General features: G+C 45.1%; 3 protein-coding genes and 1 non-coding gene across 4 annotated transcripts in view; 2 read left to right on the top strand and 2 right to left on the bottom strand.

Annotated features, from left to right (window-relative positions):
• Nucleotides 1-331: 331 nt before the first annotated feature.
• Nucleotides 332-2590, top strand: LOC109474625 (thiosulfate sulfurtransferase/rhodanese-like domain-containing protein 1). The gene is made up of 4 exons (XM_019774973.1): nt 332-464; nt 808-930; nt 1612-1774; nt 2039-2590. The coding sequence occupies exons 1-4, from the start codon at nt 452-454 to the stop codon at nt 2094-2096; spliced, it is 357 nt and encodes a 118-aa protein (XP_019630532.1). The 5' UTR covers nt 332-451; the 3' UTR covers nt 2097-2590.
• Nucleotides 2591-3083: 493 nt separating this feature from the next.
• Nucleotides 3084-11572, bottom strand: LOC109474465 (cartilage acidic protein 1-like). Its single transcript, XM_019774758.1, has 15 exons — nt 10859-11572; nt 9935-10087; nt 9390-9523; nt 8718-8919; nt 8151-8276; nt 7716-7872; nt 7333-7470; nt 6890-7059; nt 6456-6598; nt 6179-6273; nt 5551-5792; nt 4385-4546; nt 4025-4244; nt 3666-3788; nt 3084-3301 (listed from the first exon to the last, which is right to left on the bottom strand). The coding sequence occupies exons 1-15, from the start codon at nt 11549-11551 to the stop codon at nt 3084-3086; spliced, it is 2976 nt and encodes a 991-aa protein (XP_019630317.1). The 5' UTR covers nt 11552-11572.
• Trnal-uag lies at nt 9171-9252 on the top strand. Its single transcript has one exon. It is a non-coding gene; the product is annotated as a tRNA-Leu (tRNA).
• A 3047-nt stretch (nt 11573-14619) lies between the features above and the next one.
• LOC109474464 (SRC kinase signaling inhibitor 1-like) overlaps nt 14620-19232 on the bottom strand; it is a 73447-nt gene continuing 68834 nt past the window's right edge. Inside the window, exons 30-36 of the mRNA XM_019774757.1 lie at nt 18150-18323; nt 17917-17940; nt 17545-17803; nt 17229-17338; nt 16490-16627; nt 15573-15613; nt 14620-15027 (exon numbers count right to left, since the gene is read on the bottom strand). Coding sequence (XP_019630316.1) covers nt 14838-15027; nt 15573-15613; nt 16490-16627; nt 17229-17338; nt 17545-17803; nt 17917-17940; nt 18150-18323 — 936 coding nt within the window. The 3' untranslated portion in view covers nt 14620-14837. The remainder of the gene's footprint in view (nt 15028-15572; nt 15614-16489; nt 16628-17228; nt 17339-17544; nt 17804-17916; nt 17941-18149; nt 18324-19232) is intronic.

The raw sequence follows: 19232 nt of genomic DNA, 5'->3' as shown, positions 1-19232 counted from the left end.
GCTGTTACAAAATGAATTTGCGCACACACATGGCTAGACATTTCATATCCAAACACGAAATTGTAAGCTGTTGTTTATGCAATATCGTACAAAACGTACGTCATTTCAGAGGGTCGAATAATTTGGTTAATAATAAAGCATCCATTTTGTACCGACTGCCCTTTACACACATACATGTAGACACCGTGTTAAACATTAAACTCCAAACGTAGGTCGCCGACATGTTTACATTTTACTCATGCTCCAGTCTGTCAGAGCTATAGACTATTTACTCAGAGTGCTCCAGGGTCGAGCATACAAGCGCTTGGCGCCAAATGACCTTTGACCCCGTTCAGGAAAAGTGCTGTATCACAGTGATAGACATACATGCCGACGGGTTCGTATAGTATAAGGAATCTTTAACTGGATTTAGCTACATGTACTAAGAACTTGTGGTGGTTAGAACAGCAAAATGCAATCTGCAGGTATGTGTGTGTTTATACGTACAACAACCTCTGTTCTCTCTGTGTGTGTGTGTGCGTGTGTGTTTGTGTGGTGTGTGTGTGTGGTGGGGGGGGTCTGTTGGTGTGTCCTTACCTGAGTTGAGCTGTCATTCTTGCTACTGTCCAGGTGGTTGAAAAGGCACATTTTTAGAGCTGAAGGAGCGTCTAAAATGGGCCCAAATATCTGGCATACACTCACAAGTAACAACAGTCCGGCTCATCCCACACCTACGTACCTAGAGTAAGGGGGTTTAACCGATTTTTAAGCCAGGCACTTATTTACATCTGAGTCGAACAGACACGGCAGACATCTTTTACTGTACAGGTGAAGTGACGTTTTCTGAGCTGAAGGAGGGTCTGACCTCAGGTGACCTGCAAGTGTTCGACGTGTGGCGGCCGGAGGAACTGCAGCAGGACGGGCGGATGGTCGGATCCACCAACATCCCACGTAAGTTACTATAATACTTATGCAGTATCTTCATCTTTCACATAAAACTTATATTGACAAAGTATATAAGGAGCTTTATACTTCAACCTTTATTTTCATAGTAAATCGGATACTGCTGTCAGTCATCGTCTCGTCTGGCCTCAGCTCGGGTCCGAGCATCTGGGTTCGTGTCGTCTCATCCTCAGCTGTTCTGGGGGTGTCGATGTCTTAGGTGGCTGGTCAGGCCTAGTGAAGTATAAAAACGTCGGGGGCACTTTGTGCAAGTCAGAGTAGGTGGCGGTCGCGGGAGGAGGAGCCGCTCTTGTCGTTTCCGTCTCTTTGCCTCTGCTGTCATCCGTCGTTGGGTTTCCATGTAGGTTGTTCCCTGTGCGACGGTGCTCCGCCACGCAGTTCGGTCCTCGGCGAGGGTCTCCCAGTTGTCATGATCAATGCCGCAGCAAAGGAGCGTGGCCTTTAGCTGATCATGGAACCGACGTTTGGGAGCGCCCCTCGGTCTTGTGCCGGATTCGAGTTGAGAGAACAGGATCTGGCGGGGTAGTCGAGTGGTCGGCATGCTGTCAGTCATATAAACTTTGTAAACAGATTATCCCGTCGTCCTCGTCAATGGTCGCCTAGGCAATAATCTAAGGAAAATAACGATAAACATATTTCCCGAGTGAGTTATGTTTTTATCACGCGCAGTGGATGAGCTGGAAGCGGCGTTACTGATGTCTGACGGAGAGTTTCAGGAGCAGTACGGGGTCAGGAAGCCGCAGAAGGAAGACGAGAACATCGTGTTGACGTGCAGGTCCGGCAGACGGACTAAACTGGCGCTGCCGATCGTACACAGACTCGGATACACTCGGTCAGGAACTTCTTTTACCCTCTTCACATTGATATCTGCGCTTTTATCTAACGTCGTAGGTCGTCATACGGCCGAAGAAGTTTCAAGCAGGCTGTGACAAATTGACAAGGCAGGGCTTGGACTACTTTTTTCTGCTTACCCGCACTAGTTACCTGCCCTGGTGACCATAAAATCAGCCAACGTATGTAAAAGTAAAGGGTCGAAGTCAAAACTTTTACTTTGCTAGTTTTTTTTGTTCTTTTCTGATCGAAATTACCTTTCCAGGGCCAGAATATATGCTGGTGGAATCATAGAGTGGAAGAAACATCACGGAGTCAACTAGTCTAGAGGGAGAAGTATTCCGTTGGAAAGGCCGTTGAAGGACAGTGAAGTCAACCCGAAAGAAATTCTCCCAAAATGTCTGACTATGAAATGATCAACAGAAGTGATCGGAAACGTTTTACAGTAGTAGAATTGGTTTGTTTTACTGTTTTATTCATTATAGTTTTGAATTCTCAATTGAATGTGAATTCTGTCATCTTGGTCTTATCCTGAGCATATTCGTTTCAAAAAGACCATCATTGCAACATATAATTTATTGTTTCACTTTTGTAAAAAGAAAACATCAATGACAACCCAAATTATTTAACTGTATTGCAACAACATTTTTTCATCATTTAAGTTTACAAATCTTTTGGTCTCCTTTCCTTCATTCTGGCTAATGACTATCAGTTAAAACACATGACAATAAATTGACTCATAGAAACAAATGCTAAAATAACAAATAAGTAAAACAGGAAAAGTAATAACTTTACAACAAGATATACCCGTTCAATTCTACACAATTAAAAGAAAACATGCCACGTTATGTCAGCAGTTGGTCTCAAACTACTGTTTGGCCTGGGCTGTTTTCCTAGACACATCCGGGGCGCCAGGAGTAGTACATGTAGCAGTTCTCAGCCTCCCACGTGGTAATTCCTGTTCCACTCCACTATGCCGCCCTCGAAGACTCTGGTTCTGAAAAATGTGTCACACTAAGATAAGTGAAAGTCATCTCCATCCAGTTTTAGCACAATGAAGAAGAGCTAATCTTCCACTGATGGTGACAGAGAAGACAGACGCTATGTACTATATCAACAGGTTCATTGTACCGGGGAAATTCCCCTAGCTCTTTTCGACTAGTACAATATACAGTGGACCGCGGCTTCTAAATGTCCCATCCCAAGGACTGTGACCCTCTACGTGTGCATGTCAGGTGAGTGATCCTAACCCCCGTCTCAATTTTCTTACATTTAAGTTTACTTAACGTAACTAGCAAAACAAATGTGGCTCAAGTGATTCGAGTGATCGTGAGGAAACAGATGCTTGGTAAAACGAGTCCCCACCTTGAGAACCCGAGCCGTCGTGCCAGCCGCTGTGCCCGCCGCGCCCTGACGCCAGTCCGGCAGGTGAAGACGACGTTATCAGCGTCCGGCTGAGGCTTCGTGACGCCGAACCTCTGCTGGAAGGCCTGGTCCAACATCCGCAGGGCGGACTCCAACTGGTGCACTGCCAACATAAACACACAAGAATATAAGTAACACAAAACAAATCAAGCAACTGGATAAACTTTAGAAACCGTTTAAGGTAGTATTTGCTCTCTTTAATCAGTAACTCAGAATGTCTCAACCACTGATTTCTAAGTCATTGTGGCCTATTGTATCCAGAATCGTGCCTGTCTGCTGGTAGTTATAAGTCTGAATGACTTAAAGTTTAAGGCAATTTAGGATTAGGCACGGTTTTGGATAGTCTTCGCTTATCCAGGAATGCCGATTTTCCCCAGGCACGGTTCTGATGTGTAGACTATCCAAGACAGCGCTTAAGCATGGTTCTGGATAAAGTTCGGTTCTGGATATAATAGTTACCAACTCACTCGGGATGTTGACGGCCCCCGGGATCGCCCCGTCCCGCTGCAGTTCCAACGGCTGCCGCACGTCGATCACCAGCAGGTCACGTGACGCCAGCCCGCGGGTCAGCTCCGAAAACGTCACCTGATCTGCAATAATCGAAACATGATATGAAAATTAAATTTACCCTGAGTCGTGTAAAAATTGCCATATTTTTCTGGCAATACCTCTGGTAAATTTGGAAAGAGTATGGTTGAGCACACACAGACTAGACCCCTGCTGTAGTGATTGCACAGCCTTGTGGCCCAAGGGCTATTGAACCAGAGATATGCGCCACCATATGCGGTCTTCTCTTGCGGAAAGGACATTTTAAAAAACTTCTCACCCCATGTTCGCAGTTCCACACATCTTGGCTCATCACTAGCGGTGAACACCCACTGCTTGCCTGCCTGGCACACGGCGGAGGGCGCCCCCTGTAGGCGATACCCGGCACTACAGCTGTAGGTGACGACGTCCTTGTACCTGCGACCCTCGCCGAGGACTTGTCCATTCTCCACGGAGGGGGGATCTTCACACGCAATGGGTACACATCTAGGCCTTCTCCCCTATGTTGAAACGGAACCGTCTATTACAACAGTGATAAAGTTGGAAAAACTGTCTCGAGACTCAGTCATGGTTGGGACCGAATCAAAAAAGACTTTTGAAGATCAATAATGTTCTTAAACCTTAATAAAAAGGACCTTACCTGGTGCATTTCCAGACTGTCTGCATCCGGGTGCTTGATGGTCACCGTTTGTCTCATCTCGCGTGGGTTCAACTCTCGCGAGAACTGCCGTCCGTCGGGCCACGTGACCTCCACCTGTACGGCAGTGTCGGTCCCCAGGCCAAAGTGCGCAATGGGCTCCATCTGAGAACGGTTTCAAATATATCATAATATGTACGATTCTGTAGATCAATTATCTCCGTGCACTAAATCAGTAATATCCAACCAAAGGTTTAGTCTCTGCCTTATTTTGGAGCCTTCGGTGGCATATTGGATACTGCCATGCCAAGCTGATATTGTCTTTTAGCCACAAAAAGATTAGCTTGGATATTACTGACATTTACCAATTTTCTGTCCAGCTTGTTATAGCACAAACCGCACATGTAATTTTACTTTGCTTTCTTTTCTTTATTCAATCATGCAATATTGTTAAACTTTTTGACATTACCCACACAAAAGGTTCCGGGTCGGAGTTTAATTCTGACCAGGGTTCCAAATAGTGCGCAGTAAATCGCCGGATCTGCGAGGTTGTCACGCTAGGTTTGGCTCCCCATAGCTCGGCGATCGCTGTAGATTTTCAACTAGGTTTTGAATTGATCAAAAAGCCTTGGGATTGTAGTGTTTTTCGGCGCGGTGAAGTTGGACGGCCAGCGAAGCGTTTTTGGTATTAGTCCGCGAGCAAGGGTGATGCGGTTTGTCGCCTGATGACCCAAATAGCTGCGTTCTATGTGGAATTTCTAGGGGTTCGCGTCACCGGATTTTGCGAAAAACTTATCGCAACAACCTATATTTTTTTTCTGTTTTTCAGAAACAGGAAATAGTAAGCTATTTCAGCATATAAGCCGTTAGCCTGGGAAAATTCGTTTTTTCCAAGCAGGTCCGTTGAAAAAACTGCAAAAAAACTACATTTTTCGTATCCAAAATTTACGTTTAACTACAGTTTCTACCCAAATTATAGAGTCGACGGACAATAACCAAAATTGTATCGGAAGCCGGCTGGAAACCTCCGTTGACTGATGTAATGAGATTTCCCGGCGTACTTTTCTTGGCGGAGTTATAGCCCTTCGGTCTGAGGATGTCCGCCGGATCCAAAATCGTAAAAAATACTCCGGTCCGAGACCAAAAGTACTTTGCTACCGTGACCTCACCTGACACAGGTACCCTGACCCCCCGTCTATGACCCTGAGCTGGACGTCACCGCTGGCCGTACGGATCGTGACCCTTGACCCTCGGGCCGGAGCTCCGTACTTGGTGGTCGGGTAGATCCGGATCCAGTTGTTGCCCTGACCTTGAGTGACCCTGAAGACGGTCAGAGGTTGGGTGTTCGATTCCCCGTGCGCGAGGATCAACTCCAGCTGACCGTCACCGTCCAAGTCAGCCGCCGCGCCACCTAGCACAACGGTAATGAACAACTAAAAAAAAGGCTCAAGGGGGCTGCAAGCTACTGACTGGGAGACCTAAGAACAGAATAAACTATGTTATAAGCTACACTGTACAAGTGCTTGAGGAACGTCTTGCTTCACTGTTCAAAGAAACTAACTGGTGTTTGAAGGTTCGTTAGGGACGTCAGAAGGCGTTTCTTTCTGGGAGATACCAAATGCTGAAGGGGGTCTTGATGCATATGATCGCAAGGGGATCACCCTATGTTACCAACCATAGCAAATGGACGGGAAGACAACCTACCTATAAACATCGTGAATTTGCCTTGTAAATGTTACATTTCTTGTTAACTTTTATTCTAATCTGTGTACATTAAAAACTGGCTGTGATCCATACCTGTACCGTACCCTTCTGGCTCCAGTGCGTCCCCTACGTCTAACTGGTCAATGGTAGGGTCCAGTTCCGCCCCCTGGCGGGTGACCTTGAACAACCTGCCAAGGACACAGAGATCAGGTACTCACAGGCATGTCATCATAACTTCATGTTACCCCATAAACGCTTGAACACATATCAATAAAATGCAAAAGGCACACTAATATGACACCGGCCATCGGCATCCATTAAAGCCCATCGGCATCCATTAAATGTCATATGAATATCCGACGTTTAATACCTGTTCGGAGCGGTTGGTCCGTGACGCCAGTTGACGATGTCGTTGAAGAAGACTTCTATCTGCCCGTCGTTGTCAAAGTCGTTGGCGATCACCGTTCTGACTGGGGAGGGGTTCTGGAAAGCGGCATTGGTTCCGCCCAAATCCTAGAAATAAGAGGTGGACCGATATTGTAAGCTGCATAATGATACATTTTCTTTCTTTATCCCCATAAATAAAATCATATGTAGGCGGAAAAATTATTTCATCAATGGAATGGAACAACTATGTTCTAAAGTGTTTCTGAAATTCTATATGGAACACCTGCATTCGAAATCGTCTACCATAGTGTTCCATTGAACTCGTTTTGGAACTTCTAAATCGCCTGTTCCATGGAAGCCGGTTCTGAAACCTGATATATACGTCCGTACAAAGAGGCAACACGGGTAAATCCCCACCCTGAATGTGGCCGTTCCATCCCGCCTCTGTTGGATCCACAGCCGGTGCGGGCCCATCCAGTTCCCGTTCACGATATCCACCAAACCGTCCCCGTTAAAGTCTGCAAGCGCCACCCCGCGGCCGTTACGGGAATGCCAGTGGTCGTTATGTCTGTCGGCATCAAGGATCCCTAGCAGAAAATGCAAATAAAGCCATCTAGAAGTGGTGTACAATGTCTGGCCGAGAAAGTATAACGTTGCCTAATTAATTACATTGTGCAATTGTTGTCATTGACAGTGCAGTAAAAATTCATGTTGCAACACTTTTGCAAATCAACACAGATGCTTACTTATTATTCTCCTGTCAACAGAGTTCCATTTTATATATTTCATATATTTTCATTTTATTTTTTTTTATTTTTGTTTGCTCTAAAACGTTTTTCGCCCATCTTGCTCCCACATACCTGCCCGCTCCGCCATGTCCTGGAAGGTCCCGTCTCCCTGGTTCTCAAACAGGAAGTTCGGCCCCCTCTCGTTCCCACAGAAGATGTCCGACATGTTCCTCTCGTTCACAATCGGGCCCACCGTCACACCCCGACCGCCTAGAAAACACAGAAGCATTGCTTGTACCATCTACTCACTTGCATTTTGTATTACTAGTAATCGTATGAATGTATCAATTCTACAGCCTGGATGCCAAACTGTTGCCAGGGCCTAATATACGCAAGACTCCAGGGCCAATACAGACCAGCTCCTCGGCTCCAGGGCCTATGCAAGCCAGCCCCTAGGCTCCAGGACCTGCACTATTCGTAGGGCACAACAGACACAACACATGAACGTAACTTACCTGTCAGCTTCTCGACCCCAGCCTCCTTAGCGACGTTCTTGAGCCTAATGATCCCGTTCCCAGGGTCGCTGGTGTCCGGGTCCATCTCTATGAGCCCCTGCGGGCCGATGTTATAGTGCGCGTAGTTGGCCACATACACGGAGTACAGGCCGTTACCCTGGGGACAAAAAGAAGCTGCCGTTACCGTTTAGTAAAGGCAAAGGTTAAAAGTAGCCCCATAGCCTTTTTGAGGCTGTAGGGGCAGTGGGCTGTTCATCCATTGTGTAAAGGGCACAGTGTTGGAAGGCGGAGTCCAACCCTCTCCTTCCACAGCCTTCTACCTCCCCAACCGACGTCAGGTACCTATTTTACACTATCCGTAGACTACCCAGAAGGTATCTTAACAATAACCAAATCAGCTATGAAACTAGATCTGTATGGGCCCAAGATACGCACCTTCCTGTCTATGCAGGCCACAGACCGCCCGGCGAAGCGCCCGTCCACCGCCCGGTTGTATCCCTCCGCGAACACGTCCATGTACCGGCCCTGGTGGAGCCTGAACAGCCGGTGTCCCGTGGTGGGCTGGAAATATCTTACATTTAGATTCAATATTTAGATTATTTAGTCCCTACCATGTTCATGTCCACAGCAAGTTGATATTTCCTTCTACAAAACGTAGAAATAATTTGAACCAATTCTCACGTTTATATTCAGCATTTAGACTATTCAGTCGATACCCTGGTCATGTTTGTAGCAATTTGATATTTTCTATTGCAAAATGTAGAAATAATTTGAACCAACTCTCAGCAGGAAATGTAGCATATGATAGTTCAAACCTGCATTCGTCATATGATAGGCATTTCAGCACCAAGGACAGGTGTTGATATCTGTCCAAAACATCACTACAACCTTCCCCACTAGCGTCGTCCGTGGCGTCAAACAAACAAACAAACAAACAAACAAACAAGCAAACAAATAAACAAACAAACATAAACAAACAAACAAACAAAAAGAAATACACACCCCTCCGGAGTAACTGTGGTTGAGGTTTAAGAAGTAAATTTCCTCCCAACCGTCGCCGTCGATATCACAGGCCGCTACGCCGATTGCGTCACCGGTGACGTCACGCAGAGGGTAGTAGGGCGAGTTGGGATCGTCCACTGCGATGTTCTCATATCTCTGGGCTTCCGCGTTCCACTTCAGGACTAGGTTAGGGCCGTTGTAGCTGCAATAAGATAGTTTGCTGTAACTAGAATTGTACTTTATCCAGAACCGTGCTCAGACACAATTCTGGATAGCCCATGCGTATCCAGAAGCGTGCCTGGTCTTTAACCTATCACATTCAGGCATAGAACAGGATGTACACGGCTGTGGAAACAATAGGGTTCCAGTTTATGGTGTGATCAATTTACATGAGTAAAGATGGCCATCATTTTATTCCCAGCAAATATAATGTAATCATTGATTGAGCAGAGAGGTAGCGTGGCCGAGCGGTCTAAGGCGCTGGTTTTAGGCACCAGTCATTTCGATGGCGTGGGTTCGAATCCCACCGCTGCCAGGAAATTTTTAACTTTTATTCAAAAGTTTCCAACAACAAAAGACATAAGATTGCCCAACATTTTTGGACGTCGCTTTTTTCTAGGCAGACGGGATGACGTAATAGACCATATTCGGCAGACGTGATGACGTACTCACCCGGCGACGACGAACTCCATGTTGCCGTCGTGATCGACGTCGGTGACGGCGACTCCGTAGTTCTTCTGCGGCGGGTTGGACGTCTGGTCCGGCGGCAGGGCCAAGTCTGTCACGCTTTCAAACATGCCTGTCGTCTGGAAAACGGAAAATTATCCATGGTTAATACTATACTAGCTCATAGAAAATGAAAAGACAGACAAACGTGGTGTATAGGTGGTATCAACTCTACTGTTCTTACAAAGTGGTGTCGGTACGCAGGAATTACGGATCTGAATACGGGTGGACTATCCAAAACCGTGTCTGAGCATGCCGCATGGTTCTGGATAAAACACGGTTCTGGATACGGGTGGACTATTCAAATTCGTCTCTATGAGCATAGGGTTCTGGATAAAGCAAGGTTCTGGATAAAGTACGGTTCTGGATACAGCACGGTTCTGGATAAAGCAAGGTTCTGGATAAAGTACGGTTCTGGATACAGCACGGTTCTGGATAAAGCAGGGTTCTGGATAAAGCAGGGTTCTGGATACAACACCAGCCCTACCCACCTGTCGTGACGACCTGTGATGGTGCCCGCGGTGTGACCTGTGGTGACCTCCTCTGGAGGCGCGTTCTTCCGCGGGAGCTCCGTCGGCATGCGGGCTGCGGTCTGGCGCCGTGTGGCGGGCAGAGTGGCCGCGTTCCTCCTCGTTATAAGTACTCTTCAAAATATGGGAAAATGCACAGAGAAACTTAAGTAAGTCCACGTACGCAAGTTTTGTTTTCGTTGTGTTTGTCTTTTTATCGTTCCGCTTTACATGTGGGGCCCTAGGTACTTGTGTTTGTTTGTTTGTTTGTTTGATTGTGTGTCCGCAGTTATTTGAATACAATGGGGTCACAGGGACATTCGTTCGTCTTTTGGCATTTAACGTTACCCTTGCGACAACAGCTCCAAACATCTGTTTCTAATATACGACAAAACTTACAAACAAAAATGTTGTTGGCACCAGTCGACATTCCATGGCCAGTCGACTCGGAAGACAAACAAGTTAGGGTCCCATCATTACCAACTCAGCACAGATGAACATTCATGTAGCTTGTAGTTATATTCAAGACTGTTGGCAATAGTAACATTATACAGGCTAGCTCCAGGGCCAACCTGCCCCCAAGGAAATGTTACAGAAGACGCCCCTCTGTTCGACCCTTCTCCTCTAGCTCTGTAAAGAACAGGGCCAATACAGAACTACAGGCATACAGAGTAACATGAATATTAGCCTATAGGACATATAGGACAACCTTTTTATGGCAAAGAAAATACCAAATTCTGTACGACTGTCTCCAAAATAGACCGTTCCAGGTTGAACACTATAATCCCCGCTGTTCTATCATGGAAGATGGGATTCTATAGAAAATAGTTCAATAGAACAGGAGGTGCGACATGTTCTGCTGAGAACGATCTACTGCTGTCGTCAGCCCGTCGAAAGTGGTCTTACCTGACACAGTATCCTTTCTTGTCCGACCAGTTCGTGCCCTTCTTTACAGCTGTAGTGGAAAAGCCTGGTGACGGTTTCGCCGTCCCTCACTTCCGCAGGGCCTTCGCGGACGTACCCGTGCAAGATCTCTCGGGGCGCGGCGCAGTCCTCGCCGACGGACGCGATTTCAACGGGGTCAGACGCCGGGTTTTGTGTAGGCCGCTCGACACAGACGTTACGCAAGACGTCTGAGCGAACACCTTCGTAAACTTCGGCGTAATTTGTGACAACAGTAGTCTGGAAATACACTGCCGGGCTGTCGCAAGTGTCTGTTTTCCAGACGAAGTGTAGGCTGTGAAAATGCAGTCGGTCTGGGTTGGTGTGTGTCACAGCGCTATCTGGAGATCCACCACAGGCGACCAGCTTGGTCCTCGGGGGTAGGTCGCCCCAGGTCCCGACGATGTCGCCGTCCGTCTCGGTACGGGCTTGGAGGAGGAACCCGCGGAATCCGGAGGTGCCGTTCAGCGTGACGGTCCACTCGCCCGGTGTCGCCGTCGGGGTGAGGAACACGCCGTAGCCGCCGCCGCCGTCCCTCGGAGGAAGGCCGTGCCCGGGCCGCATGGACCCGCACTGCGACACCGGCGCCCCAGTCGGCCATCCTTCCACACTGAAGGCGGAACCAACCAACACAAACAGGGCCAACAATGATGCCATTTTACGTCTTTAGGGAGGGTAATCGGGTCTTCTATAGGAGTAATATAAAAACTCGCCAAACCTGTTGTGCAACTAGAACGATGGTTTCCTTTTTAAATAGCCCAGGCCTTACGTAAAGACTCCCGTCAAGCTTTGCGTGTAAATGTAATCTGGACCCCGTTACTTAACTTAAGGGCCCTTAAGTAGGCCTTGTTGACACATATGTTGCAGCAGCATTGTTTTTAATCCTGTGTACTTTAACCTGTTCTTCTGTGATATTCATATTGTAGACAAACATGCTGTTCTTCTTGGCATACTTTTGGACTATTCGACAGGTAGTTTCTATATTATTATTACTAAATTTAGCCAAATAAGTTCGAAACCTCATCGTATACGTAAATGCTTTATTATTTGATCGTTTTACTGTTAAGTTTTCGCCCCTATGTCAATTATGTGACACGTTTTCAGTGGTTACTAGTAGCCCAGGAGTAATTGAATACAACCAATGGCTTGCGTCTGACGATTCAAACAAGTGCCAACTTTGGTACAAGGGGTGTTGTGAAGGTTTCTGTCAGAACTTCTCAACACAAGATTGCTCTCTCTACAACATCCTGGACCAGCTGGCTGCCAATCCTTATATGAAACAGAACGCTGTGCAAATTTGCTTCAAACCGACAGCTGGTCAGTCCGCACGTACACGTACACGTGCAGCAAGACGAGCAAAGTTCAGCGTAGGACACGACAAGTGATTGTCTCCAATGCAGAGATTGGTCACTTCAAATGTTGACCAACGGATCAGGCGACTCGTGCCGCGAAGTGACGTAACAAACTTGCGTAAGCGTTACCTGATTGAGTAACGTGTTACACAACTTCTCAGTCTTTTCTCTTTCCAGCTTTATCTCCAAGCATGTCGTTCGGTAGCCTAGACTGTATCCAATAGGCATACTAGTACCCGATAGACAAGCCAAGTCTTATTCCTGTCTTCAGTAACTTAATGAAAATGACGAGGAAAACATTGAACAACATCTCTGGTATTTTTTTCGAAATAATTTATTTATTGCTTTGACACGGAGCAAAATCAATCATTGCTATAAAGTTCTCATGCAAGTGACAAGCGTTTCACATATACAAGAGGCGGTAAAAAATAGGAAGATATCGTCACATCTTATAACTAGAACTATTTACCTTTGCAGCTTACATTCAGGACTTAGAGTCTTACATCACCTCGCAGCGAGAAACACGACATCAAATCGGCAGAAATAAAGGAGCCTTGTAGAGATTACTTCAGCTTGGGTTGCATATCATACATGTATTGTCATAGCTGTGGTAACGTATATCACTAGTCAACCGTAGGGGCTGCCCCCTGTCAGTTTGGCACGGTACTGCACCATCCTTCAGCTTACACACTTGTGGTTCTTCTCACATCCAATATAAAGTTTTCACCAACATCAATGCCACACTGCAATGGACCAAATCTCACCACCCTTTAACATGTACCCCATCCCTATCCCTCCGTTTCCCTCTACATCTAACGCCTGGCTTCTCTCTAAACACTCTGTTCTTTAGACAACACACACGACCACTCCGCTAACAGTACTCCACATACGTTGTTGTTACATCGATACTTCTGATATGTCATTGTCCTTCACAGTACAAAATGGTCTCTACATCCTAATGTTCTATCGGCAGTTGCGTTGCTATCAAAAACCGCTAGGACGCGCACTTGTATCATTACAGGGTACTTTATATTACAGCGATTTTCTGTTGTCTGAAAATAAGTCTAATATCATTTAATGGACAAACAACCAACACACAAAAACATATTCTATAAGTAATGAGAAGCCATGAAATACTTAAGAAGGCCTTTACAGCATAGTAGGTTGGCACTAAGGAGTCTTTTTGGCGACTGCTACATTCATGAAATTCTTACTTTAAACAAAATTTAAGTAGCTCATAATAGCTGATGGCAGGCCACCAGGCCTCCCGCCAATCTTACATCAAAATCAAATCCTTAAGTATTTTATTGAGACTATGGTACAAATTTTACAGAAGAATAATACAGGTAACACATTGAATGGTTCTATATACGTAAGACTATGTGCTGTACAGTAGGAAGTATAGAGTTGAGCTATAGGACCGTCTAGGAAAGATCATCTTATCTACTTGGCACGAAAGCGAGAAGTTTCTTCAGTGAACATGTGGGCACCTGAAATTGCTGTCTGGCTGTAGGGCTACACAACATTAATGTGCTTGTTCTCAAGATCACAAAAAAAAAACCCAAAAAACCTAAGCCATTAAAACTTCAAAGACTATATTCAGAGCATTGAGGAAGATATATATCAATCCCACAATGTGTTTGTCAAGGTTTAAGCAGTAGCCAAGGGCAAGAACCAGGAAAGAAAATTGATGTGGCCAACTGGTTTTTAGGAATTAACCTTCCGGTGCATCCATCAACCATCTCTTCATGCCAACATCAGCTAGGAAGTGTTTAATGTGTTTGTAGGTACAAAAAAAATTCAATCTGAGATGCTCCTGTTCAAACCTCCTACACCAGACAGCAGCTAAAGATGCCACATGTACAAGACACTACATGGATCTCTCATAGCCTGGACTTCAGCCACACTTAAGGGCTAGTCTGCACTGTAACATGTCCCATCTAACTTATAGTTAAGCAAACAGCACAGACCAGCTTACAACAGGCTATACTTCAGGCTAGTACTAGTAGTAGTGAGAAATTTGTTTCTGTAGTTGCGGTTCAGTGGCTTTGGTGGTGCAACCGACAGACATGTTTGTTCTTGAATAATACAGTTGTGTTTATTGTTATATGTGAACTTCAGGTCACTTGTTAACGTTGTCCTACCTACACTCATTGCTGTATAATAGTTTAATAATCCTCACTAGAAGCAAACCTTTTAACCCACATCAGAACAGAAATATCTACACAGAACTGATTGTTCTTGATGAGTAGGTTAATATCATATAATATATATATATAATATATCCTAACATACTTTGATACACAGAAGCCACGGCTTGATTGTCCCTAGTGTAAGTAGACGTTGTGCTTTAACCTTCTTCCTGCTGCCTAACCCCATAACCAATACAAAGTTGCTGCCATTCGTGGCTACCTTAGCAGGCTGAAGGTTAAACGCAGCCTCCTCTCAGTAAATGATTGTTTCAGACTTGACCTGTCCGTCTGTGGTGACAGTTTGGATCGTCTCGGTGACAGTTTTGACAACAGATGTTCCAGATTTGACAGCAGCTGTATCAGGTTTGACAGCAGCTGTCCCTGTGTCTGTTCCAGTTTTCACAGCAGCTGTTCCTCCCCTATGGTCTCCTCCTCCGTTTTGCTCCATCCCCGCGGTGCCGGGCGGTACGCGGCTGTTCCCCAGGCCGGTTTGTTGGACCTGGGAAGCGATGCTGTCTGAGCTGCTGGTTGAGGTGGGGGAGGTGGGACTGGCTTGTTCAGGTAACTGTTCAGGTTCGGCGGAGGTTTCCTGATGAACAACATTACAGTTAGGATGTGTTACATGATGCATTCATAACATTACAACCAATTTTGTATGGAGTCGAATCATTCTATAGCATATTAAAGCTTATTAGCAGACAGCTTTTGCTTCACAGTAGTCCCTCAGTAAGACATCCGGAGCAGCATGGTTGCTGTATATAGTCTTAGTGAGGAATGATTCTATTTAACTCATACAAACCATTCTATAAGGATCAGCAGCATCAATGTACTACTAGTAAGTATCTCAGAACAGTCAAAGCAAAGTAGTAGACGAGATGTTATATATCTTGAAAAAAGTTTTTTTCCAATGTTACATCTTTTGTGTAAAGGGGAAACTTTTAATATCCCTCTAATCCACAGCAAGAAGAACTAACATGTAAATTTGAAACATGACATGTCCTCAAAAGATTTTATGGTATTGAGTCAGTAGTCATGTAGTACAGGACTTGGGAGTTATGAATTCTGTCTGTGAGCAGGTTTAAGCCTGTGCATGTAGAGGATTATTGTACATTGTGTGTTACATTCCAGCCTTACCATGTCAGTGTTTTATCAGTCTTGCTCTGCTGGCCTCGGGTCTAACATGAACATGCAAGCAGGAACAGACAAAACATGGGTGAGTTAGGGGCGACATGTTAGTACACCCACACACACAGCAACATGGTGAAGAAATGAACACAATATCTGCACATACAGGATTCCTGAAGTCATTACAAATGTGACATACATGTGCACGTAGGTAAACACAGTTATTAACATGATTAGCATTGTGAAAATGAACAAAATTGTCTTAATAACATAGACTTTAGTCAACGAAGTAAGTCAGATTCCAACAATAGCAGGTGAGGGGGTAAATATCCATGCTGTAAATGTTATTTTGACATTAGTGACTGGAAGACCAAAAGGTAAAAAAAATCTACAGCATCATCTTAGAAAAACTGCCAACTCATAAAAACTCAAAATATCTAGTCAACCTTTTGGTATTTGGCATTCCTAAGGACCATCTTTCATTGATGAATGGCTTCTTTCAGAAGCCAGTCACAGAAATTACTGAACATTCACTGCTACTTTGACTTATCTGTGAAGACCAGCCAGGGTGCCTTCATCATTGGGTTCTGGTCATCCACAGCTGCTGCAGGTTGTACAATGTACTTTGACCCACATGTATGTTTTCCCTCTGCAGATGCAGCAGGTTGTTCTTCATCTGCAGCTGCTGCAGGTTGTACTTTGACCCACCTGCATATTTTCCCTCTGCAGATGCAGCAGGTTGTTCTTCATCTGCAGCTGCTGCAGGTTGTATTTTGACCCACCTGCATATTTTCCTCTGCAGCTGCTGCAGGCTTTTCTATTCATCTGAAGCTACAGCATATTCTAGCCATCCACAGCTGCTGCAGGTTGTACTCTGACCCACCTGCATGTTTCCCTCTGCAGCTGCTGCTGACTGTTCTACTCACCTGCATGTTTTCCCTCTGCAGCTGCTGCAGGATGTTGTACTGCTCCTGCAGTTGCCTCTTCTTCTCCTGCGGGTCCTGGTCCTCTTCCCGCTCGATGGTGTGAGTCGTCGGGGTGGGCGAGAACCAAACCCTCTGGTCCTGGGGAGCAAACAGTGAAGCATGTAGCCATCAACTTGAAAATCATCTAACAGTGCAAGGCCACACCATTTGTATGCTCTGATACTTGATAGCTCTCAAGGCTGAAAACATGTGTCTATGAGGTAAACTTACTATGACTACCCTCTATAGATTTTTGTGGCCTTAGTGTATGTTCATGCCTAAATCCAGGTATTGAAACATTGAAACTGTAATGTAAGGAGGAAGGGGAAATATTTACCAGATGTTACAGTCATCATTCCAGAAGGGAAGCAGAGAGACTTTATATTAGTAAAGATGTTCATCAGTACCAATTGGCAAGCAATATGGTCAGGCTGCCATGGTTGTTGAAAAGATGTACTACTCAGGGATGTGCTCCAAAAAAAGCCTTCACAGAAGTTAGTTTGGGTGGCCTGATTATCATTTCCTTCATAAAATGCCTTAACAATTACTTTAACTCTCACCATGGTAGTGTCTCGGTTTGAAATACAGTATTTACAAAGTCAAAATGTTAAATGTGATGCACTTCCAATACATTCCAATACACTCTCACATTAACTGTTTAAAGTCTTTTAAGATCTGCAAAAAGAACGTCTACTAGTACCTTCTCGGCCCCCTCGCCCCCCTCCCTCCTGTTGGTGACCTGGTTGTTGTTATCGTTGTGGTTCCCAGTTGGACTGGGCTTGTTGGTCGGGCTGGTCGCACTTCTGAACACTGAAGAACAACAACAAAATCATGACTGTGTTAACATTGAAGAAGGTTAGACGTATAAATAGAATGTTACTCAATACATTTTTGTTGAAACGAGTCCAACTACATGTATGAAGCATTGGAATGTATTATATGCAGACTTCATGATCATGCAAAATACACGTACCCCCGGTAACACAATTCATAATCATAGCTAGCCGCAATCTTACCTGTAGTAATAGTCTTGGTTGTGTAGCTGTGCTTACCTGTAGTGATAGTCTTGGTTGTGTAGCTGGTCTGTGCTTTATCCAGGTCAGTAGCCTTGCCTGTGTACTGTACAGTAGAGGAGATGATGGGGGGGCTGTGTGCAGGGGAGCGGGGAGAGGGGGAGGTGGGGGATGTGATCCAGTTCTTCCTGGGGGGCGGAGGGGGCGGGACTTTCTTCCCCGGCTCCAGTACCTGGCCCGAGGGAGAGTGCTGAGATCCATTCTGAAAAGGAAAGGTAAGTACAATGTATTATTATCATTAAATTAGCAATTTAAACAGTTTGGTGGCCTCATCCAATTCTGTTTTTTTTTCAAAAAGCCCTGGACAGTCTATACAAAAGAGGAGTGCTGTGATCCATTCTGCAGAAAACTTACAAGAAAAACAATGTTACGTTGCGTGAGAGAAACATCTGCCAAACTGCATGGACTTGAGCCTATATTCATGAGTTATGAAATCGTGATGACTACAATTTAGCATTACCATTCTATCTTCCTTCCTTCTTTCCTTTGTTCAATCATTTCCTTTTCACTTTGTTCTACATGTCAGGCATGCATAGATGAGACCTTACCTCCACCTTGGGGCTCTCCTGGGGTATCAGCACCTCAATCTTGTCCTTATTATCAGTAGTGGCAACTGCCTGTTGCAGTGTTTCCTCTGCCTCCTTCAGAGCCTCCACTAGCTTCCTTGTTTCCGGCCCATGCGAGCCAAGACGAAGACGTCTCTCTCTCGCCTCTTCAGCAGCCTGGAAGTTTTAAGACATCTTGTATTACTTTCTTGTACACTTTTCATCTTCTAGAAGACGTTGCCATGTACACCTTAAAACCCATTTGACGCAGCAAAAGGTTAACAAGCTGCCATCATCCAAGCGCCCAAGCACATGCATTTAGTGTAAGCTGATCTAATCTAAAAAGTAACTGTATTTGTGCACATTCTAGTGTATCAGACATAGAACATTGCCTGACAAAATACACAATAGTGACAATACGCTACATACAGGTATGACTTGTACTTGTACAGAAATGTGATCAACACAATGGATTCAGATACACATGACATTGTGTGCATCATGATCTCTGCTATCAGTGTACTACAAGATGGCCCTCTCAGAAGTGTGACTCTATACTTGACCTACACTCTTGTGAATGTGTGCAAATGTAGAACATGTATATACAGTCACATAATTATATTCTTGAAGACAGTTATGACTTAAACATCAGCTAGATGAACAAAGATTGGTATCATAAAATGAATCATACTGTTATCAATATACATATACATGTAAATGAGATGGACAAAACATCACTAAGAAGCAGGGTTATCCAGCAAATTATGTGGACAAGCAAATAGGTAACATGGAACGTGAAGCAATGCACACATTCCTGAAAAGCAGCAGCAAGGATTTCACATTGCACATTCACAAGCAAACAAGGTTAACTATATACTCAAGGCATCTGGAATGCAAGGAAAGAAGAGGCATGTTTAATGGCAGTAAAATTAGTGACTAAATCAGGCGGCTGCGTTGCGTTTAGCTACAGATGATGTCTTCGCTATATGGCTGAAAGTTGCGGGCGCTAAAATGTGGGTTAGAATGATGGCAAAATGCCGGGTTAGCATGAAACTAGGGGGGCCGGGTTATACACAAACTTCTAGA

The sequence above is a fragment of the Branchiostoma belcheri genome, unplaced genomic scaffold (genome assembly GCF_001625305.1).
Source record: "Branchiostoma belcheri isolate BF01 breed outbred unplaced genomic scaffold, Haploidv18h27 scaffold31, whole genome shotgun sequence".
NCBI lineage: Eukaryota > Metazoa > Chordata > Leptocardii > Amphioxiformes > Branchiostomatidae > Branchiostoma > Branchiostoma belcheri.
The sequence above is the reverse complement of the archived record's forward strand: the minus strand, read 5'-3'. Positions and strand labels throughout refer to the sequence as shown.